The 23,985-nt window shown below is 37.8% G+C and overlaps 3 protein-coding genes across 4 annotated transcripts in view; 2 read left to right on the top strand and 1 right to left on the bottom strand.

Annotated features, from left to right (window-relative positions):
* Positions 1 to 3,849, top strand: part of cfap299 (cilia and flagella associated protein 299) — a 51,326-nt gene extending 47,477 nt beyond the window's left edge. The window contains exon 6 of the mRNA XM_059549170.1: positions 3,632 to 3,849. Within this exon, the coding sequence (XP_059405153.1) occupies positions 3,632 to 3,754 (123 nt within the window). The 3' untranslated portion in view covers positions 3,755 to 3,849. The remainder of the gene's footprint in view (positions 1 to 3,631) is intronic.
* A 2,608-nt stretch (positions 3,850 to 6,457) lies between these two features.
* On the top strand, positions 6,458 to 12,584 carry LOC132141118 (bone morphogenetic protein 3-like). The gene is made up of 3 exons (XM_059550362.1): positions 6,458 to 7,217; positions 8,525 to 9,423; positions 10,685 to 12,584. Exons 1-3 carry the CDS (start codon positions 6,950 to 6,952, stop codon positions 10,874 to 10,876), a joined length of 1,359 nt encoding a protein of 452 aa, XP_059406345.1. The 5' UTR covers positions 6,458 to 6,949; the 3' UTR covers positions 10,877 to 12,584.
* A 115-nt stretch (positions 12,585 to 12,699) lies between these two features.
* prkg2 (protein kinase cGMP-dependent 2) lies at positions 12,700 to 23,808 on the bottom strand. Of its 2 annotated transcripts, XM_059550360.1 has the most exons (19): positions 23,636 to 23,808; positions 21,580 to 22,076; positions 20,893 to 21,059; positions 20,566 to 20,679; positions 19,905 to 20,010; positions 19,218 to 19,281; positions 17,941 to 18,018; positions 16,953 to 17,047; positions 16,640 to 16,708; positions 16,458 to 16,556; positions 16,018 to 16,171; positions 15,777 to 15,913; positions 15,480 to 15,569; positions 15,265 to 15,406; positions 15,022 to 15,185; positions 14,787 to 14,909; positions 14,634 to 14,696; positions 14,197 to 14,263; positions 12,700 to 13,655 (listed from the first exon to the last, which is right to left on the bottom strand). In XM_059550360.1, the coding sequence occupies exons 2-19, from the start codon at positions 22,059 to 22,061 to the stop codon at positions 13,560 to 13,562; spliced, it is 2,310 nt and encodes a 769-aa protein (XP_059406343.1). In that variant the 5' UTR covers positions 22,062 to 22,076; positions 23,636 to 23,808; the 3' UTR covers positions 12,700 to 13,559. The 2 variants fall into 2 exon arrangements, with proteins under 2 accessions (XP_059406343.1, XP_059406344.1); XM_059550361.1 differs by lacking the exon at positions 23,636 to 23,808 and having other exon boundaries at positions 21,580 to 22,086.
* Positions 23,809 to 23,985: the final 177 nt, after the last annotated feature.

The following is a 23,985-nucleotide window of genomic DNA, read 5'->3' as shown; positions in this document are numbered from 1 at the left end:
TGTGAAAATGTTACTGTACTGAATGACATAGCATAGACTTCTTCAAGGCTAGTTTTTTGTATTTCATTACATTCTGTAACCTACTTGTTCTACAGATCTGTGTGTACTAGCATTAAATGCTACTGTTTTTGAAATGCAGATCTTTGGATATTTCTATTGCATCTATCTTACTGTTAAAAAAAATTGACTGGTAGTGTATGTATGTATGTATGTATCACACTCATATCAACAGGCCCCTAACAGGCACATGAACAGAAAGTTGAGTGGAAGGAAAACGTGTGGAAGAAAAAGATGCACAACCAACCGAGAGACCCACAGCCTTATGAGGATTGTCAAGCAAAATCAATTCAAGAATTTGAGTGAACTTCACAAAGAATGGACTGAGGCTGGGGTCAAGGCATCAAGAGCCACCACACACAGAGGTGTCAAGGAATTTGCTGAACCAGAGACAACATCAGAGGCATCTTACCTGGGCTAAGGAGAAGAAGAACTGGACTGTTGCCCAGTGGTCCAAAGTCCTCTTTTCAGATGAGAGCAAGTATTGTATTTCATTTGGAAACCAAGGTCCTAGAGTCTGGAGGAAGGGTGGAGAAGCTCATAGCCAAAGTTGCTTGAAGTCCAATGTTAAGTTTCCACAGTCTGTGATGATTTGGGGTGCAATGTCATCTGCTGGTGTTGGTCCATTGTGTTTTTTGAAAACCAAAGTCACTGCACCCGCTTACCGAGACATTTTAGAGCACTTCATGCTTCCTTCTGCTGATCACCTTTTTGAAGATAATGATTTCATTTTCCAGCGAATTTGGCACCTGCCCACACTGCCAAAAGCACCAAAAGTTGGTTAAATGACCATGGTGTTGGAGTGACTGACTGGCCAGCAAACTCACTAGACCTTAAGGTATTGTCAAGAGGAAAATGAGAAACAAGAGACCAAAAAATGCTGATGAGCTGAAGGCCACTGTCAAAGAAACCTGGGCTTCCATACCACCTCAGCAGTGCCACCAACCTCTATGAACACACTTGATTTGACTTGGCCAAAAAATCGCAAAGGACGAATTTACGTTTTAAAAACTGTATTATGGTCCTCTGTAGTGTTGTTTTTGGTGGCCTGTTTTAATTGTAGTTTTAGTCTAGTCTTTGTGAGAAGCTGTCATTTTAGTTTTTATTCATTTTCGTCACGTTCATACTCTTTTTAAGTCTAGTCAAGTTTGAGTCAACTAAAAGTCTGAGCATTTTAGTCTCATTTTAGTCAGAATTATCCATTACTATTTTCGTCTAGTTTTAGTCGACGAAAACTGATTTTTAGTCAGTTTTAGTCAGTGAAAATTGTATTTTAGTAATGCAATTCTATTTAACCCAGTCAATATAGTATAAGTACCTAGTAGTATTGATGAAACTAAAATGTTATTTTAGTCAAATCCATTTCAAACAAGTTTATCTTATATTATTATTATATTATTATTACCTTATAGACTCAAGAATACATCCATTCCAGACACGGAAGACGCTCTGATTTGAATTTACAATGTTTATTTTACCAACCAAACATAGTACACACATCAGTCCCTTTCTCTGTATCAGATTTAACTTTGTTTGTTGTCGTCTTCTAAATAATGCCATGAGTGGGGCTTAAGGAAGTGATGTCGCTTGCGCAGTGTTACCTGATGCAGCCCCTAAAGTTTAGACACAGGAAACAGAAATACTGCAAAATAATAATAATAACGAAATAACATTATAACATTTTGTTTCTTCTAATTTTGGTCAACGAAAATGAAGAGACAATTTAGCATAGTTTTTATTTTGTAAACCACATTTAGTCTCGTTTTTATTCGTCAACAATATTGCATTATACATTTAATTATAGTCATCATCACATAACCAGCATTCACGTTGCGTTTCGTCTCTTTTTCGTCACGTGGTAAAGGTTAGTTGACGACGATATTTAGTCTTAATTTTCATTGACGAAAGCAACACTAGTCCTCTGCAAAAAAACAAACAAACATTCTGTCGGCCCCTTAGGTGCGTCAGCCCACCAGGAAAATGCTCGGTATGCCCAATTACCAATCCAGCCCTGATGCCAAGGTGACACCTATACTCTTTTCGAAAGGACATCCTGGGATTTTTAATGACCACAGAGAGTCAGGACCTCGGTTTAACGTCTCATCCGAAGGACAGTGCTTGATGACAGTATAGTGACCCTATCACTATATCTGGGTGCTGGGGCCCACCCAAACCACAGGGTGAGCACCCACTGCTGGCCTAACTAGCACCTCTTCCAGCAGCAACCTAGTTTTCCCAGGAGGTCCCCCATCCAGGTACTGAACAGGCTCAACCCTGCTTAGCTTCAGCTACAGGAAGATATGGCTGCCGGCTGGTACCAAATGACTTCTGTGTAAAGTGGAAAGATAGTGTTGCACCTGGGTAGCATTTTTGTTCCAATCTCTGGAAATATCCATCAGAGTGGGTTAGAAGGAACCGCGAAATTCAGTCCTGGAACCTGTGCCACTGTTTTTTTGCCTGTGTGCCCAGGAGCTATGAGTGCATGCTATTTTGGAAAAGAAGCAATGCTGCAGACTGGCCTCTTTGAACACAAACTCACCCAGGCTGCCTCGTTGAGGGCGAGATGGCAGAGGCGAGTATTGCCTGTGGTCGAGCACACCCCGACCAGGCCGGCTATTAAAAACGAGGGGAGGCTAAGGAACCCAGACACTGAAACCGCCAGTGCACCCAGAATCCAACCTCAGGCCCCCACCAGGCATGACCTCATTGCCCATGTGGATGCATTCCTTCATACAAACTGGCGGTATTGTGAAATATTAAACCCTGAATTTGATTTGTTTGTTTGTTTTATCGACCCATTAGATATAGCCAATGTTGTGAATGTTTCAAAATGATAAACCCAAATTCTTCTTCTTTGGGTTATGTTCGCGTTTGATGAAAATATGTTGGTTATCCCTCCAAAGTAGCAGTAGGTGGTTTAGTTTGATAACCAGTCCTTATAAATCAACAGCTATTGCTTTTTGTTTTCTTTCTTTTGATTTTTTTGGCAATGTTCAGCACATGTTTGCATTTATCGTTGCTCTAAACAATATGTGTATGTTAGCCCAGACAAAATGTACAGTAAATACACAGAATGAATGTAAATCTAAATCTTCTGACAGTTACCCTTTAATAACAGATCCCATCTGGCTTAAGATCTTATATATTCTTGGTGGAGGCACCCTATGGAGTCCATATTTTAAAGTCACACCCAGAGTGATGTTTAAACATCAAATCACATTTATACTGCAGGACATGTATTTTTCCTTTCCTTTAGTAATATAAATAGAAATGTAACTACATTATTGATTATATTAATTGAATGTAATTAAATAAGTAACACAAGTATAAGATGAATCAGTGAATCATTTTTGTCTCCTCTAAATAGAACAAGTATGTAACAGATACAAATTTAGTAGTTAATACAAAAGTAGTTTTCATCATTTCATGGGGGGAAAAGGAAGTTATGAAGTGCTTTCTTCTGTTGCAATAAATTTGATCTGACATACCAAAAGCTATCCAATAAATAAAACTGTTCGCATTTTTAAACAGTTCAATCAGCTTAATATTAATTATTATTTCTCTAACCCAACAGGCAGCACCCGGCGATAGCTCCATCCGAACTCCTGTCCAATGTGACCTATATGTGCATGTTGTCATTTATGACCACGTCACCAGAAAACCTGCTAACAGTTCCTGTGCACCGCTCTCCAATTAAATGTATTAAAAAGCACTTGGAGCCTCTAATTTAATCTACATTAACTACATTAATGACTCCATATTGTGCACAACATCTGGATGCATCGAGTGGCATATTAAGGCCAATAGTCATTTAACAGTGTCTGAATAAAAAAAATAAAAAAAAATAAACTGATTTATTTTATGTCTTATTTATTTATTTTTTATTAATTACTGTGTGCTTTTTAAAATATTTATCATCTACAATTACACATTTGAGTCACTTGGTGACATGACTCTCAGAGACTGTCTGATGATGCAGTCACTTACTTGGAAACCTGAGCTTTGTATTGTACTCTTATCTAAAACAACTCCTCTGTTTGTCTGGACAAATCAAAGATAAAGCCCTTTAGAAAGATGGGGGTTCTTTCATGTCCCCGCATGACTGCTTGTAGCTTCATTTTGTCTAAAAGCTGCCAAACACTCCATGAAATGGTCAACGACACCCATTCCACATGATTTCAGATCATGAGATACTGCAGAGAGTTCCGGAATTAGATATCCATCAGTCAATAATTTTGTCTTTGCGACTCTACAAAAAGGAGTCAGCAAGATACTTCTATGGTGGTGGCTCATGGTATTTGATGTTGCCATCGTGGTACTTGAATGGTTCCAGTTCACTCTAGTTTTGGCCAAATTCTGGATAAAAAGCTAATTAACAGAAAGAAACATTACACTACGAAAAGTAAAAAAAATGGCAAAAAGGACAGCTTTAATCCACGCTAGACTGAATATGCAAACAGACCGTCTCTAATCTAAATCTCTAATGCTGTCCAAGGCTGTATTATATTTACACAAAATAAATTAAAAAAAAGTAACTGAAATATTATTACATTTTCAAATATATTTTAGAATGTGATTTATTCCTGTGATGGCAAGGCTCCAGTCTTTAATGTCACATGATCTTTCAGAACTCATTCTAATATGGTGATTTATATTTTCACAGTAGACGGTGTTTAAAAAAAAAAAAAAAAAAGAACAGCACTTTGTATAAAAATCTTTTGTAACATTCTAAATGTCTATAATGTGACTTTCAATTTAATGCACTCTTGCTGAAAAAAAAACTTACTGACCTTAAACCTTTGTATATTAGTGTATATATTTCTAACAATATATTGTTATTACTTAATTAATTTTGCAGTGTAGGGAGTTTGAAAATCAGAACGTTTTTTTATTATTTTTATAAATAAAATAATGATATAAGATTATACTGATAACACACTCATAGTCCCCAACATATCTGCAATACAAAATATCAGGTCATACTCAATCTGCCAGAAGAAAAAGTGTATATAGCTACATAAAGTTTCTGTTTAATCACCAGGATGAAGGCAAGAGAAGTGGGTGGTGATTCACCCACATTCATAACTGTTTAACTTCACAGGCCACAGTCCTTATTCATGTGGTGGAGTGGCAGTGTGATGAAATTGCACTCCAGTCCCTCACAACGGCACAGTTCATTCAAACACCTACAAATCAACGTAGCAGATGTGCTTGTGAAAATCTGGATTCTTATCCTAAAGTGGACTCTCCTTTGGAGAGTTTGGTGGGAAATAAAACATGATAAATATAGGTTACTGAGGCAGGCCACATATTTTCTCACTACAGCAATTACAGTATACCTCGGGTACAGATCTGACAAAACCATGTCTTGAAAATATGCCCACTGGCATCAGATGTCTGGGGTGGGAGTCAATCACTTCCTCCTCAATGATCCTGTAAGCGAGACCGTGACAGAGGATATTGAAGCCGTGTTCTAGTGTGCGGAGGGGACGCGGTGCAGCATCCGGATCAGACTCCGCTGTGCAGGATGTGTCTGCTCATCGCCATTGAGCTCAGCTAAATGAGACAGAGAGCCTTTAATGCTCCCCATAAGCCATGTCATTCAGCGCGTCAGCCCAGACACACAGCTTTGCTGAGAGACGTTTCACGGATCTCACCATCGAGCATTACAACACAGATCCACACGACTCATAGAGACAGCTGTGAGCGTGCATAGTGTACGACGAAGACGTAATGTTTGTTTTGATGCCCCAAACGTGTTGATAAAGAATGTATTTTCCACGTCGTGTAGCTATTTTCAGTGTGGTAGGCTATATATATCGCGAAAAAATAGTTACTCCTCTATTATTCTTTCTTTTTGTCACGTAAACTTTCCTTGCGCATTCCTCTCTTTGTAAAGAAACGAATCGGATCTTCTCAGTAAATCACTTCATAAGGTTCACAAAAACGGTCTATAGGATTCGTTCTTGAATTGGACTGAATGAATAAGAACGGTTACCTAACCGAGTCGGTCAAAGTGGGTCTTTTGAACAAGTCCGACTCGCACATGACAACCGAATCATTGACCCGAAAGCCTGTATTGACCAATGGTGTGTGAATAGCCTACTACGAGTCTACGACTATCTAAATATCTAAATTAAAAGATTGTGTAGCCTATAGAAGTTTAGAATTGATTGTATGACAGTTTTATTATTTATTATTATTAAACGCAAAACTATTTCAACAAAGTGATGTGAATTAACTTTAGTTGTGTTTAGTGTAAATGCAAATTACATGTATAATTTCCAAGTGGATTTGTGAGCTGAATCATAACTTTAACAATGTGAGCAGATAATAAACGTTCTTAAAACTAGTACAAAGAGATGGATGTTAGGGAACGCGTGGTGACTTAACAGCACACTCTGTTCAGTGAACCGGTTATTTGAAAAGAACCGTTCAAATGAACCGATTCGCGGAAACCAGTCGGATTACCAACACTGTCCGACTGCTCCCATGAGCCCTATATATTACTAGCGCAACAAGCTTTACCTTCAACGAACGCAGGGAAGAGGCGCTATTGGCTGAGAACAGCGAAGCTCAGACACAAAACCGAGGATCAAGCCTGACCATCAGGACTACAACAGATCAAACTCACACGGACATCCTCGCATATGTTGCACAGGGACTGCGATATCTGCTGCAGGAACGTCGATCTTTGGAAACTTGCATATGGACTATTTTGAGTAAACCAAAGTGACATCTTGTCTAAATTTCCCCCTTCTTTTTCTCGCTGTCTTTGCCTTATTTTGGGGGTCCATGTGATGCTCTCCCTCTCAAGAGACAAGAGTCTGGAAGCGCATTCAGCACTGATATATTACACCTAGATCAGCTTCAGCAGTCCCGTACCTCCAGCATGGATCGCTGTCAACGACTGTTTGTCCTCCTGCTGGGATGGGGTTATCTGTGCTGTGGATACGGTGCTGTGCTTAAACCACCCTTCATGGGTTTCTCAAAAGACGTGCATTTTGGACAGAAAGTGGAGGCACAAGATAAGCAACATGCAAAGAAAAGCGAACAGGACACGCTGTCAGAACACATGCAGATGCTCTACGCCAAATACACCAGCGCGGGGTTCCTTCTCAAAGACGGGAACACTGTCCGCAGCTTCAAAGGGCATTTGGGTAGGTGTTCAATTCATTTAATAGTAAATGACTAAATGAAGTAATGAGTCGTAATACCACCTCTCTTTTTCTCTTAGCCCACTTTATTTTTGTGTTGTGTTTGTCTGTTAATTAATTTTGAGATTGATCTCTTAAAGGGAAAGTTCACCCAAAAATCTAAATCTCTTATAGACCTACTCACCTTATTGTTTTTATCGAAATGTACTTTTCCGCACAAAACGCCAAAAAGTTTGATGCGTGACAGCATGTTTACATTCAATTTAAAATGCATATTTTTTCCATATATATGAAAAAACACCGAGGCTGTCTGTCAGTCCGTCCATAACTTCTCCTGTATATACAAATAATAACAGCTTAAAGGAGCCTAACTCTGTAACAGCTTGTGTTGCAGTTGGTGCTATTACACCTGTTGATTTGCGTGAGACAGCAGCTCGAGGCCAATAGCTTATCCTATAGCGTTTCATAAATCTTTTCAGACGTTAAATAATACGTTTAAAGCTTTAAAAGGGATGTTATTAGATGTCGATAAACGTAATGAGCCAACTCTACATCGCAGGTGTTAGGCCTACTCGTTGATTGTAAAACTGTTGTAAAACGAGTCTTAATGTTTTGCAAGTGGATTCAACGATTTTGATACTGTTCTGTTGTTTTAAAATAAAATTTCATTTTAATATACTTTATATAAATTTATTTTATAACTTTTCTCTCGTGCTGAGAAGTGCGCTTCTTTGCTCACACTTAGCGCGTAGGCGCCGGTGTTGCCAGATCTCTCGTCAAAACAAGCTCGAATCAAGCGGCTTTCCACACCACAATAGCATTGCCTTTTTAATGATTGTACGTTACATTCACAAAAATAACCTAGCAATCTAAATCACGGAATACATATTTTTCTTGCACATGTACGGTAAACTAAATAGTGAACGATTATTAATGAAGTTATGTAGAGTGCATCTTAGAGTTTAGCGATTGTTCCTACATAGTTCGAAAAAAAAAAAAATCAACCAAAAGCGCAACACGCGAATTTACACATTTATGAGAGACTGAAAAAAACAAGCCCAGTTTCTTGTGACTAGTGGACATGGCAGCACAGTCCTAAATTCTTATCGCCCCCTAGTGTTCAGTTCTGGTTTTATCATGCTTGTCATACGATTTCTAACTCATCTTTATTAAAACTCAGTGATCATATGTCAATGAAAAATCCATAGACAAAGTTTGTCTTCTGAAATATGAGTTTCAGATGAAGAGTGATAGTAATGCAACGTTGTTTATTTATTATTATTATTGTTTGCTTGTTTTTTTCTTATTAGGGACCATCAATAGTAAGCAGTTACAGATCTTCAACCTCACTTCCCTCACTAAGTCTGAGGACATTCTCTCAGCAACGCTGCACTACTACATTGGTGACCTGCACAACAGCAGCCATAGATGCACAAGGCACAAAAGTTGTGCTCACCATAACCTCAGAAGACAAGGTCATATTCACCTTAATGTCTGGAGCTTTAGCTATGTGGATAACACCACCAGAACAGTCGACCATTTCTCCATTAACATCTCCACATTGTACCAGGACTTCATATCATGGCAGTGGAAAGACATTACTCGTGTAGTCAACCAAGCCAAGCGACACGACCAGCTTCTCATAGGCATTGACATTGACTCAAAAGGACATCATCCTTGGAAGAAACTCTTGTCAGATAGGTCTCCTTACATTCTGGTCTACGCAAATGACTCGGCTATCTCAGAGCCTGAGAGTGTCGTGTCCACCCTGCAGAGACACAAAAACAGACTGGTGCCTAATCTTCACATGCTCGAAATACATAATCGCAGTGCCTCCTCACAACATCGGACCAAACGGTCTGCCAACATCCTGCTGCCACTACAGAACAATGAGCTTCCAGGCCCAGAGTACCCCTATGAGATACCTACATGGGATGAGACCAGCCCTTATGATCCAGTGGAGAGTAAAGCAGTCAAGCGCCCTCGTAAGAAGCCTCGCAAGAATCCACGGCTCAAGACCCCTCTCCTGCAGTTCGATGAGCAGACCATTAAGAAAGCGCGTAAGAAGCAGTGGAACGAGCCGAAGAACTGTGCTCGCAGATATTTAAAGGTTGACTTTGCAGATATTGGCTGGAGCGAGTGGATTATCTCCCCCAAGTCTTTTGATGCATACTACTGCTCAGGGTCATGTCAGTTCCCCATGCCAAAGGTACGTTGTTTATTTATGGTTCCACACATTTTTTGTTGAAAATTTGCTGGATTTGTTTAAAAATTAAGCACCCATTTAGTTTACTGGCACAACTCAAATTTGTTGTGAGACAATCTACTTGAGAAGTGAATAAGCAATGCAAGCACTAAGCAGTGGGCAAAAGGATAGTGACAGGCATGAAGAGAAGTGATTTATAAGCACCACCTAGTGGCAGTCAGGAGAACAGCTGTAAATCATTCCGCTCGACACTGTGGGCAACTTCCATTATCACACCATTTGTCATTCTTCATCACAAAACCTGCCCATTACCACTTTGAGATGTTGCTACCAATGGATTTAAAGAAACATGAAGTCTAATTTACTTCAGTTATGTGGCAGTTTACTGAAGTTTATGTTTATGTAGTAAAGCTGATTATACAAAACCAAGATGCATTTGTTTCATATTCTACAATATCTGGATAATCCCCTTACCATCCTCTCAGATAAGAATTGACTTCATTTTGTTTAAGCAAATTTGTGATTTTCTTATTATGTGTCAGTGGATGTTTAATAGTGCATGCCCCCCCTTTTTTGATTAACATTGTCTAACAGTCCTAATAATATAATAATATAATTAAATGTCATCTTTAGCAAATCTCAAAACAATTATCCATTTATCATAATGAACATTATAATTGCTAAACTCACTTTCATTTGTAAAAATGGTTGATTTTTAGTCTTTTATAACTAATTTATTTAGATAAAATAGTATAGCATTTTAATATCTACAATTTATTGGTTATTGGCCAGAATTGTAACATTGGTGCATTGCCAATGTTTTTCTATACAGTTTATTTTTTTATTTGTTTTAGTTATTTTGTTATGCTCTTTTTTATTTTCATTTATTTTATTTAAAAATGTATTTATAGTTTTAGTAATTTTAGTATTCATATTGAGTTAGTTGCAAAAGCATCAACATTTCTAATTTTCATTAAGCTTTAGTTTAGGTTTTTTTTCTACTGTTTACATTTTATTTTATTTAATCTTTAATTTAGCTATTTTTAATATGGCTTTTTTATCATGCTTGCTTTGCTCTTCAAATGTTTCTTAACAAGTTTATTTTCACAGACAGTGAATCCACAATGTTTTACTTCTTTTTCACCCTTTAGTTTAGTGACAGCCAGTGCTTTTGACTGGTTTATCAAAAACAAACTGTACAGTCCAAAACACAGTAACAAGTTCTGAAAAATGTCTAACCTCTTGCTCTTGTGACCTCCTCCAGTCTTTGAAACCTTCAAACCACGCCACCATTCAGAGCATCGTGCGGGCGGTGGGGGTGGTCCCGGGCATCCCAGAGCCCTGCTGTGTACCGGAGAAGATGTCTTCCCTCAGCATCCTCTTTTTTGATGAAGACAAGAACGTGGTCCTCAAGGTCTACCCCAATATGACAGTGGACTCCTGTGCCTGTCGGTAAACGCTTTGGTCTCTTTTACAGCCTTCCTTCCTTAAACTGATTCCAAATTTTTGCACTGGAAGAAAGACTGAAGATGTTCATTTCATAACCCTTGAAGAACTATCTCCAGCTTTAAGGATTGTGAAGAGCAAATTGCTTTTCCAGAAGGAATTCATTACTGTTAGCAGGAGGCTTTATGCATCACTAGAGATATGAGCATATGAAGAGACTGTCTGTCTGCGTTTGACCAGGAAATTCTCATGTTTCTATAACCTCAGCAGTTAAGCATACAGGGAAAAACATTTGCTGTCATCCATCATGTTTCTGTACAGTTTGTATGATCTGTCATTTATTATAGCTATATATTTTGCTACAGAGGAATTGACTGACTCTCATCGTTCATATTCTATGGCTGCTATACTGAGGTAGACTTTACTCCAGAGCCCAAATGTGCTGAAAAGAGGACCTTTAAGAAAAAATCAAAATAAAAATAACCAAGATTTATATTAAATTTCTTACTTATATAAGTTTCATATTCAGTTTTCCACATTAAGCTTAAAAAAGTGTTTAATTTCTGGGTGATTCTGTACTGAATGTCTTTAATCTTCAGAATATATATATATATATTTATTTTCTCAGAAAATGTGCATTGTTACGAGCTTACATGTAATAGTGTTACATCACGTTTTGTAAACTTAATTTTGTTCAGTAAGGCTTTTTTTACTTGCAATTGTAAATATGTTCAATCATGTTTCCATCTGACCTACTAATACAAGTTGAATCCTCACATTAACCAAATTCATAATGTATACGCAAGCATTCTGTTTCACGTGAAAAACTTTTCTGCTGTTCCTCTGAAAACTGCAAATAGATCTCAAAATGAGAAATGCTTCAGATGATATGTTCAGGAAGATGATTAAGAAAATTGTATGTAGGTTATAATAAGCCTTTTTCTCTTTAACATAACAATGCCTATATAAAGTGCCTTACCATCATACATAAAAATATTCTACTAGAATATTAACTTTATATTTAACTTATGTAATGTTTTATTTTGGCAGAATATTTTTAGTCTACCAGTTTGTTTGGATAAAATGTGATCATTGGTTCCAATAATGATATCTGTTCTGTAATGATACATTTTGTTCTGTTTTTACTTTGAAATTAGCCTAGAAGTAAAGCAATGTCATATCGTAAGCTGCATGTTCATAAACGGGGTGCATTCAAGCTGGAGTTTTTTGTTGATGTAAATTCAACCTATGGACAACAGAGAAATGTACACATATATGTTAAAGTGGGCTATTATCTTAATATATAACATACATCAAGAAACACTATGTAAAGCACTCCTTTATATTTGTGTAATATATTTTTTGGAAGGCTTCCACCACACTGTGCGTTTTGTAAATGTTATGATGTAGGTGAAAGGATGTGCTTTGTATTATAAGCTTCATAAGAAATTATATTTGTATATGGAAATGACCTTTAAAAGCATTTATTTATTTTCTGTATGATGCCTTCTGTATCTTAATTTTGTGAAGCGCAGAGGGGCTTCTTTAAATATTCATGGAGCTTTGCCGCACAAAGGTCAGACAGGGGGGCAAAAGGAAGCAATCACATGACTCGAATGAGTGCGAATGCTTATTTTTGTCACACATCTCTTTAGTTGAAAGAAGCCCTTTTGGCAGACCATTCAAAGAAAACTCAATAAAGTGTTAAGAATTATGTAGCCACGTGTTTGTCTGTCATGTAATGAAGGACTCCAGCACAGCTTTACTGAATATTGATTGCATTGTTATGCAATCAAAAACATGTTGAGACTGTTGCATCATGGAACCTGGTGTAAATGGCTTAATGGGTCGATAAGGACTGGAAAGTTACCACACAAACATCAAACTCCATTATTTAATAGATATTCTCATTTACAAATCACTAGAGTTCACTGACGCCTGCTGGGAACAAAATTGTACATTTCAACAGACATTTTTATTTACAATTATTGCAAAATAGCTTGTAGAATGACTAAACAAAATGTCAATTCTCACACTAAAAATGAAACATTTTTCCTATTCACAAGGATAAATTAAGCAAGCACCAAGCATTACATCAACACAAACATATTTGGCTCAGGTGCAGAAGTTACAGTCACCTGAAATACTCAAACTCTAGGAAAAATCACTAAAAATACTATTCACATATCTCTGCTTGAATTGCACAAAGTGCAGTGCCAGTCACCCGCTGAGGTTAACCTTTGAAACTTCCATCAGTGGCATTCACAGTCACAGGTGGTTATTACCTTCAGGAGCTCAAATATGTGACATCACCAGGAACATCTCACCTTCGTGACAAACCACTAACCCTTCTGCACTTCTAAAGGTAAATATTACCAGTGGTTGATGCCCTGGCTACATCATTCTCACAAACTGATCCTGCTCTGACATCTCAGTCAAATACAGCAACGTTTATCTTCACAATGTATGAGTATATTTCCCGGTGAAACAATTCCCTTCTTATGTCTGTCCACCTCTGCTGTGCCTCCCACTGCACTAACAGCGGCCTCCGGTCAAGGAGTCCATTGTTGTGGCACATACACTGCTTCTGTTGACTTAATGGTATGAGGTTCCTTGGAAGAAAGGCTGGCATGTTGGAGAAGAGTTTTGTTTAACTCACACTGTTTGAACACATGGGTGAACTGAGGGGTCAGTTAGAAGTCTGTGTCCCAACCTGACGTTTCATCTGGAGGGATTTCTTCTTCAGGAGGATAACTGTCAAAGTAACTGTGGTCAGTGGGTCCCTTCACCTGGAGAAAAACAAGGAAAAAGAGAAAACAAGATATTCTGATACATTAATGTATATTACTGCATCAGTAATATACAGTAAATATATATTATTTTATTTTGTTTTTTCAGCAAAGATGTATTAAACTGACCTAAAGTGACAAGTAAGACTATTACGTTGTTACAAATAAAAAACTTTGTTCATTAAAGGAAAAAAAAAGTGTTCCAAAAGTTTCCACAAAAAATATTAAGCATTGCAACTCTATTCGACAATAATACATTTGTTGAGCAAATCAGCATTTTAGAATGATTTCTGAAGAATCATGTGACACTGAAGACTGAATTAATGGCGGATGAAAAATTCAGTTTGGCCATCACAAGAATAAATTACATTTTAAAATTATTTTAAATTGTAATAATTTCACTCATTACTTTTTTTCATGAAATAATTGCAGCCTTTGTGATTGTAAAATAAATATATATTTGGTATTCTATAGGCCTATGTCATCTCATGACATATTCCTATAAGATAAACTCTGTCCAGGTAATGTAGGTGTGTTGTACCTCTCTTTTAAGTGGCGATATCAGACTTCTGGATTTCAGACCACTCCAGCTAAACCCTGTAAACCATCTAAAACACCAAAAAGCAACATCATGAATTAAATCACCATTGTCAAATGTATGTACAATGTAGGTGACAATGACACAGATTTCAAAATGAGTGTTTATTGATGCCCAGCTTTCAGAAAGTTAAATGCAAGTGTAGTCTCCTAACATGATGGAAACGTGTTTAAAACATCCTCAGTGTGACTTTTGGTGGAACAATAAATCAGATCTTGGGTTTTTTGAGCTGCCATCACTGTGAAAAACCAAGCATACTGTACTTTTTTAAATCCTCTCTGATTAATATTTGGTTCTTATGTACGAGATGAGTATTTCAAATAACCTTTGAGGACATTCTTTAGTCAAACAGCACCAGAATGTGACTGTTGTAGTCTCACCTGTGTTTTTTAATATCAGTTATTCCATTTTTCAAATTCCCCAGTCGCTCTGAAGGGTTTTGTCTTCATGAAAGAAAGAGGACAGCAAAATCAGATTATAGTTTATCGGTTCAAAAAACATGTAAAAAACATTCAAACGATCCATGATCCTACCTGCACAGCTTTCGAATAAGGTCACCGGGCCTCTTGGTGATCTTTTTAGGCAAGTCCATTTTCTCAATTCCTTTCAGAATGAATGTGTATATAATCATCTGATCTGAGCCAGTAAAGGGGGGGCTTCAGGAACAATCAGATCAAATATTTTACAATATGATTGTCTTTCATATGCATATGTATTAAGAAATGTCTTCCACATGACAAGAACATGAAAACTTAAGTTAATGCAAACCTTCCTGTGAGAAGTTCAAAGATCAGGATTCCAAGAGACCAGAAGTCCACACTGAGACCGTGACCTTTATTGAGAATGATCTCAGGCGCAACATACTCTGGAGTCCCACAGAACGTCCAGGTCCTCTGGCCACACTTGAGCTTCTTAGCAAAGCCAAAATCCACCTGAGGAAAGATCCTTGGAATCGATTTGGCTGCACTGAGTTTACTGAGTAAGGCTTGCTGATGTAGCAGAGGAGCTTACCAGCTTGATGTATCCATCTGTGTCCAGCATGAGATTCTCAGGCTTCAGGTCTCTGTATATGATGCCATTGTTGTGTAGGTAGTCAAAGGCCTCTGTTACGCAGCCCACACAGAACTTGGCAGTGTATTCATCGAAACTCCCTCTGTATTAAAACAGAGACACGTTCAGCTTATGTCTTAAACCACTGAACACTGACCACTTGAAATGGAGCTAACCTGTCTCTAAGAAGGCTCCAGATCTCTCCACCCAAACATGCCTCCAACAGCATGTACACATACTTGTTGTCTTTGAAAGTGCGGTACATTCTAAAGTGAAAAATGTAGAGATTAGATCGAAACACTCACTGCCACTGGCTTTTCTCTTTTATTTGGTTACGATCCTTCTCTCTACATTTGATTCGTGAGTGTCTCTTTAAAAGCAACACTGAAGTTCAATTATTATTTTGAAGATGTTCCAATATTTCCTAAAACTCACAAGACTAAACAGGCATGACTAAAACCAGATGAACATACTTCACAATGAAAGGAGAGTTGGTCTCAAGCAAGATCCTCCTCTCGGAGTAAATGTGTTCTTCCTGTCTGTTATCCACGATGTGCCGTTTCTTGATGCATTTCAGAGCAAACGTCACATTCTCATTTTTCACTTTCACCTAGAGCAAAACTGGCATCATTATTGCTCATATTATTCCCTCCCTTCATGGAAATGTTTAAAATGATAAAGAGGACGTGGGATTATTGTCAACAAGCTTCTAACCAGTTCAACTCTGCCAAAGCCTCCAACTCCCAGCGTGGCAATAACCTCAAGGCAGCTAAAGGGGATAGTGGATGCAAAGTTGCTCTCTCGCTCTTTCAGCTCTATCATGTCATGGGACACTGGGGTGGTGGGAGGAGTGCAGCTTCCTGACCTCCTGAATGAATTTCATTGAATATAATTAAATGAGCAAATTTGTGACAATGACCATTGTTCTGCTGATAAAGTCATTTTGGACCCCACTGTATAAATAAATAGGAGGACTGGGGATTCAAATACTTAAATCTAAAAAGTAAAATGTGCATATGTAAATGTTATTAATTATATGAGTTATATTCTGTCAATTGGAGATTGGTGGATATACTCACTTGAAAACACTGTTTGACAGCACAATGTAGAGGTCATTAAGTTTATATAATTAAAAAAAAACAGCTAGTACTTACTTAGCATTTCTCTTCTTATCGTCCCGTGTTAAATTCTCAACATAGCTCTGGAGGTACTTTTTAAGCTCATCAAAAGTCCCAACAGTCTGAGTGAAGGTTCTAAGAAAAGACCACTGTTACTGTCAGCGAGATTAAAACAAAATCAGAAGCATCTCTATGATGATCTTGAAATGGGAACTCACTCTCGATCAATGACAAGGCATTCCACACCATCCTCATCTGCGATTATGTTCGCAGATCTGACATCATCGCTGTGTTTTGACGAAGCACATGTTAAGTGCATTAGACATAAACTGAGCTAAAAATGGCTCCTAAAATGACAGTTCTGTGGATTTGATTGTAATAATATTGTGTTAAGTCAAATACACGTCGACAAGACAAAATTGCTCTCTGCTACTACAGTAATACAAAAAGTCCTCATACACCAAAAGGTTATTGAAACAGGATTAAAGTGGGCAAATGAGAATTGAGCTGGGGATTGAAGAAGGACAGCACCTGATGAGGGCCTTCTCTCCGAAATAATCCCCTTTCCCCAAAGTGTTGATGATCTGAGGCTCTTCATGATCCTGTGTGCTCTGTGTGACTTGAATCTGGGTAGCACAGAAAGACAGACGTTACGTTTCTAACCAGTTTAAGAGAACAAACGTATGGGTTTGGGTATGATCTGTATTTTGCATTTGGATTAATAGTCCAAATCTATATTTAATTATATAGAGGTTATGTGTGTTGAGATGCTGCATCACACACTGTGTGTAATCAACAATAATGACACTGAAAAAATTGAGTTAGTTCACTGAATTCCGATCCATTCAAAACCACGATGACCTTCTTGACCTTTCTGGTTGCCCGTTTTTGGTGGCTGTTACTAATGGCCTAATTCCTGACACGCTCTCGGACATGATGGCGACAGGCTGACGAGAACCATCATTTCCGGTAATTCAATTCTCTCCCCCTCAGTAAAACATCTTCCTCCCCACTCCATTTTGAACGACTGCAAAGAAGAAATCAACAGGGGATCCAAGCCTGACTAGCTCATGCTAAACAGTTCCTGTTGCTTCCCAGTGGAGAGTCCTGTCTCTTAACCCCTTCAGTGTCGAATTACTGATTTATCTGAAAGCGTTCAACCTCCCACAGTCCATGAGGGTTAGAGGAGTGGAAAAATGGTGCTTCGAGTGGGTTAAATCACTTTATGTTTTGTTTTTGGTGTATAGCATAACCTCTATACTGGGTAGTAATAAATACTTTAGAAATGTACCTGTTGTATTCAGTGGGCATTGACAAAGGGCTATTATTACTAAAAGCTTCTGGGAAGGAAGAAATGGGTAATGATCACATCAACCTCCGTCTGAAATGTGTTTGCATTTTATTTTAAGCAACCCCATGGAATGAGAAACAATTCAGTGTTAAGAATAATACACTAATGCAATAAATGCACAGAACCAAGACTAACAAAACAAACTGATGATAATATATAGCAATTTACCTTTCCATTGGCAATTATGTAAAAGGTGTTTCCTTCTTCTCCCTCCCGGATGATGTAGTCTCCTTGATTATAATACTCCTGATCAGGAAACACAAGACAAAACTCATTTAGCTATTGATTTTACCATCAAGCCAGTGCCGTCATATTCCCGGAGAGATCCCCCCAGGGAGACAACAGGAAGGACGCCATGTCTGCTTCTACAGTGATATAAGTAGATATGCCTCCTACATTTACTGCTTACGTACTTTACAAACTTACTAAAGTGTGATTTCACATTAAAAGCAGTTCGAAATTGGATTAGTGACATTAAGGTAACACTTCACTAACAGTTCAACTTCTTTATAATAAATAACAATAACTGTTGCATTAAACTAAATGACTGAACTGATCAATAAACTGGTATCCCTCCAGTTCAATAGCAGACTAAGTGATTTGCAACAATGATGTTCTATTTACAGTGGAATGAAATGTTTCAAAAGAAACTGAAACCTGAGTTCCAAACTTAATCATTTAAACATTCTAGAACATTGTCCGTCAGAGACATTCCAAGGCAGGTTTTGCTGGTCCATGTTCTCAAGTGATCTCCATACCCAACTGTCTTTCTGACAGAGCTCTGCCGTTTCATTAGAGAATCTCTCTAGGCATGCCACACTCCTCTGAGGGTCTCAAAACATTTGTCTGCTCCAAGCGTCCCGTCTGCATTCCATTCCCCACTGTTTAATGATAGAGTTCCACATTATCTGCATGTTTCAGTCCAAAACATCTGGGCCACTATTGGGTTACATTGCTTTCTTACCCCTAGAGAGGGGAATATAATCAACTCCATCGGAGTGATTGAATAACGACATTCTCCCATTCGACCCCAGGAGCTGACAATCCAAAAGAATGTCCTTGACGTTTTTTCAGCATGGAAGAACATGAGGAGGCTTATTTGACACTGAGTTGACAAAGCCCACACTCTTTCAGAAAAACTCACTTTTGGCCCCTCATGGTGAAATGGAATAAATCAGTCAGCAGCCTGTACTGGCTGCTAAAAACATCTTTAACAAATCACTCGTCCCCTCAATTGGAGTGAACACTTCGCTCAGCCTTAGTCAAATAACTATGGTAATAGACTGGGCCAGAGTGAAGAAAGATGTAATATCAACACTGTTTTGTCCCTTTGGATCTAGACATTTAAAAACAAGTATTCAGCACAGATGGATATATATTTCGGCCCTGAGAGGACTGGTTATTTTTCTTTTTTAGCAATATTAATGCTAAAAAGTGTTACTTACCACCTCTAAGCAGTCCACAATCTTAGTTAGTTTGTCCCCAGGTAGACTGGCAAGAAGTGAAACACTAAAAATAAAAAATGTAATTAAATAAAATGTTAGAACAGTTGCAAGATCATTTGGTTTTCTAAATATAACTTTAGCCATTTGTGTCTCATACGCATTTAATGCAACATGACATCAGTCCAGTGTTCACTGGTCATAAAATACATTGGTTTCTTTATTTATTTTGATCTATGACTGTTATATGGCTAAACTAATACAAGCAGTTTAAGACTTCCCCTTCGACTCGGAATGAAGTGATGGTTATGGAGAACATTTGTGTTTATTTAATCTTATACAGGATTATATAAGATCATATCTCTCAATCTTTTCTTAATAGAATGTCTTCCAGAGCCCTCAAATTGAATTACTGCATTTTCCTCCTTTCATGTTTGCTATTTAAACTGATAGTTACATAAGCAAGGTCACAGAGTTCACTTCGACCAGACCATGAAGGCCATCAAACTGACCTTCATTATTAATAGCATGACTAATGCCACCCCAAAAAAATCCTAGCTTTATTTGATCTCCACAACATTTCATGCAAAGACCACTCTTTGATGTTTTCTGGTCCAGCTAAAGCTTGGCTTCACATTATGTGGTAGGACAGCACAGTAAACAGCGGGAGGGATGAGCAGTTTGGATTACCTCCTCAGGAAGTTGCGGTATTGCTCGTGTCGAGCCTCGGCAGTCATCCGCATGATGTTGTGAAAGACTTCTCGATCGAGGGCCCATGTCTTCACATTGCTGGCAGCTGCGATCACAACAAAACAGCAGGTAAGCGTCCTCGTTCCTCGCTCAGTGGCATCCATTTAAACTTCAGTAGTTTAGTAACCAAGAAACAACAGCTGCTTCCAATAGGGCCATTAGGAAGTGATTACACTTTATTGTAGAGGAATAAACGGTCACATTAAGAATTAACCACTGAAATATAATGACTTATAATTTAACATTACTGGTAAAAATCATGTTTTACCACACATCTCTGTTTTCTTAGGAGTGGAAATAAAAGATATTATAAGAACAGGCATTTGACATCCGGCCACGCGAACAAACAAACAAACTAACAAAATTAGAGCCAAACCAATAAGATTAAGGCTACAAGACAAAACAATTTTGTTTTAGCTCTTGCTGGTGTTTATTTGATAGCCTGTTGCAACATGAGGCCAATGCATGGTCACAGCATGAAATAAACCCACAGAGCTGACATGCAGGGACCATTGAATTCTCTGTTAACCAATTATATAACATATTTGTCAGAAACAGCTCATTGAGAGAAATAGAATGGAGCACAAAGGAAATACTTCACCTTTGACTGATGCAGTCCTGGTGCAATTGTACAAGATGGCTAATTCACCAAATGTGGTCCAGACTGCTATCGATGTGAGCAGCTTGCTGTGCTGGTAGACGTCTAGTTTGCCATCTGTAAGTGAAAACAGTACTTAAACACAATTTGTGTTTTTTGCACCTTAATTCACTTTGGTTTGTCCTATTCATAAAGAGAAAACAGTTGTGATTTATTCTGAATTGTGGTAGCTAATGACTAAAACTGGGTTCCATGTACAGTATTATCTTTATATTAATGCATAGTAAGTGATTATAATGGAAAAATACAATCATTTACTCAATTTTCTACCTCCAAGCACAAACAGGTGGTTTCCCTGCTCTCCTTGTTTAATGACGTATTCTCCCTGATGGTACGTCCTCTCATACATGCACTCCACCATGTCTTTGACCTGTTGCACTTCAAGTCTTCTCAGATACTGGTTCTTATTCAAAGCATCTGTGAGGAGCTTCTTTATACTGTTAGAAACACATTTGTTAGAAGAGGAACAAAGAAAAATGAAAAGAATACTGTTTAGCTTGAAACTGTGATAGTGGTAATGTAAATCTTCATATTTTTAAAGAAAGACCAATTGGACAGTTCACGCTATGAAGCGCACCTCAGCATGGTGTTTTGCAGGCAGATTAAACCAACTTAAGCCTCCTGACATAATGAGCATCTACGCACATGGTCTCCCATAAGCTTAGCATATGAAAAACACTGACTAATTGCCAACGTAAAAAAAATGGCACATCTATTTTAGCTCTTTGAGGATGCTTGATACAATAATGAATATTCCTGTTCAAATACACAAACACAGTATATAGCACATACACATTATTGCATGACCTTTTAAGGTCACCTGAAATATAATAAAATACTGCTATCCTTTCTTCTCTTCTCATTTTGCTTAAGTACACACAACTACTATGACCACAACTGTCAATCAAACTAAGTTGTCTTTGTGATCAAAAGCAGAACATAAAGCAGATCTCTCACCTTTGTTCTTTCCAGACTCGTGCACTCTCAAAGTAGAACTTTGGTATACCACTGGAATCATATGTTCTAGATGAAGGTTCTGCTGAAACCCCAGCTTTTGCTCCTTTCCTCCTGTTGAGGGTATCTCTGAGCAGGCCAGTGAGACACTGACTGACCTTTTCTTTGATAGGTGATGGCAGAAGACCTAACTCCCCCTGATTCTTCAGTGCATCCTGGAGCTTGCTGAGCTGTAGACACTTGTTCCTCAAAGTGTCAGAGATCTCAGAGATGGTCTGTCTCTGCAGGGCCAGCTGCTCCTCTAGATGTTTGATCTGAAGCTCTTTGGCATTCAAGTCTTCATCCTTCTTCTTTAGTTGACTCTCCAATTCCTCCACTCTAACTCTGAGAACTTGAGAAACCGAGCTTGATTCTCCGTTGTTTTTGGATTTGGTGGAGCCACTGACCTGCTTAAGAGGGTTCAGCTTCATCGATCCATTTCCCATTTTGGCACTTTTATTCTACAATAAAAGATGATCAAGTTCAGTTTTCTGTGGGATGATATCACACAATATAATTAAAATGATTGTAGTCTAATACGATTAACAATTGTAAAATATTTAATATCTTATAGTCTTAACATTTATTTTTCTTTTGATGCCAATTTAATGGCTGGAAAAATTTATTTAACATTTTTCCTAATCTTATAAGAAGTGATTATAAACAAAATTACAACTTACTTATTATTGCTTAACTTATATTACTTACACCCCATATATAAAACAATAGGTCTACATAAATGCAATAGAATACAATCATTTTGGATTTTTGAAGTGATCTAATTTAGTAATAGAGTTAGTAATATTTGCCTACTGTGTTTTCATTAGGTCAATGAAATTTAATAAAAGGGTCAATTTAGTAAAACATTTGAGTTGTTTTAAAAAAATTTATTTATTCATTTTTACCCATACATCCAGAAGAAGGTCACAAGGACAAGCAGAGCTTGAGGATTAAATATGTGTGTGATTGCACATGGTGTGTTCATTTTAATATTGAACCTATTGCCCTATCTCCACACAGATTTCTTGACAAATAATATAGATAATGCTGCTGGGTGTGTGCTGATCTTATGTTGTCCGATTTGATGCTGGCATCTGTGCTCTGCAGAACACAACTCTGATGGTGACGGTTAGGGGATCCTCCCAAGCCTTTCATCTACCTGTCATGTATCTCATTATGAGGGGCTTAGACAGTGGCACAAGACACAAAATGATCGTCTATATTTACATACCTCGGATTAAAAAAGAGCGCGTGCGTTTTAGCAGAGATCTGTAGCCCCAGTGATTTAGACCTAATCAATAATTTAGAGGCACAGTAATACCGGATGGCACCAGCAGCACCCCGTGAGTGAGCAGTATGCTCTTTCCTGGACTATCTGGTGATGTCATTCTTTGCTGCCCTTCATTGATGGAAAAATAAAAAAATAAGATGTTTGGTAATTCGCTCTGGGTTACAAATACACAATGGACACTTGACACTCCCACCAGAGAGAAAAATGTCTGAGCACAATCACAGTATTTACAGAACACGAGCTTTGAGCAGACCTCATACATCTCTACATCTCCACACAGAAACTTTGTTAAACACAGTATGCAACTCAGTAATACTGTTGTTTTGTTTGCGTCTAATCTGGATGTTGAAATCACTGGATATTTGATTATCTTTATGTACTTACATCCATAAGAGATTTGTGTTATTTAATTTAGACAGGATGTTTACAGCAGGATATACATATTCAAGGTAATTCACTTGCTATAAGCTAAGCATAAAAAATACATAGAATTACAAATAAACAGCCTATAAATCAATACATTTATAAAGTTTTTTTTAACAATGCATGATTGACAAAAAACTTCAATAAATTAAAAATAATACGTGAAATGGTACTGAATTGCAGTTTAAAAGCCTATGACGCTCTAGCATAAGACATACAGACGTTACAGCTGTTTTATCTTTTAATCTAAACGCCACTGAAAAGCATAAAGTTTCTAAATCGTTTTAAATGACATGAAAAACCTACCGTTTTCGTGTACAGGAACTCTTCTTCGATGACTGAAAGACACTGTTGTGTGTTTGAGGCAGCCGCCCCGGTCAGACCCCCCCCCCCCCCCCTCTCTCACTCTCTCACTCTCATTTTTGTCATTACTTAATTATTCATTTATTTGTTGATGTTTTCTCCTGCTGAGATGTTGTTCTTTTTAATGTGACGTTTTAGATATTTTATTACAATTTTATTATTATAGTTTTTTTAACCAAAACAAAACTGTACTTTACTATATAAAATTCTTTGGAGTTTACGGAACGTTTCTATGTACATACATGTATCCAGAGAGAGAGGAGAGAGAGAGAGAGAGAGAGAGAGAGAGAGAG

The sequence above is a fragment of the Carassius carassius genome, chromosome 5 (genome assembly GCF_963082965.1).
Source record: "Carassius carassius chromosome 5, fCarCar2.1, whole genome shotgun sequence".
Taxonomy (NCBI): Eukaryota; Metazoa; Chordata; class Actinopteri; order Cypriniformes; family Cyprinidae; genus Carassius; species Carassius carassius.
Note: the sequence above shows the minus strand (reverse complement) of the source record. Positions and strands in the feature narration are given on the sequence as shown.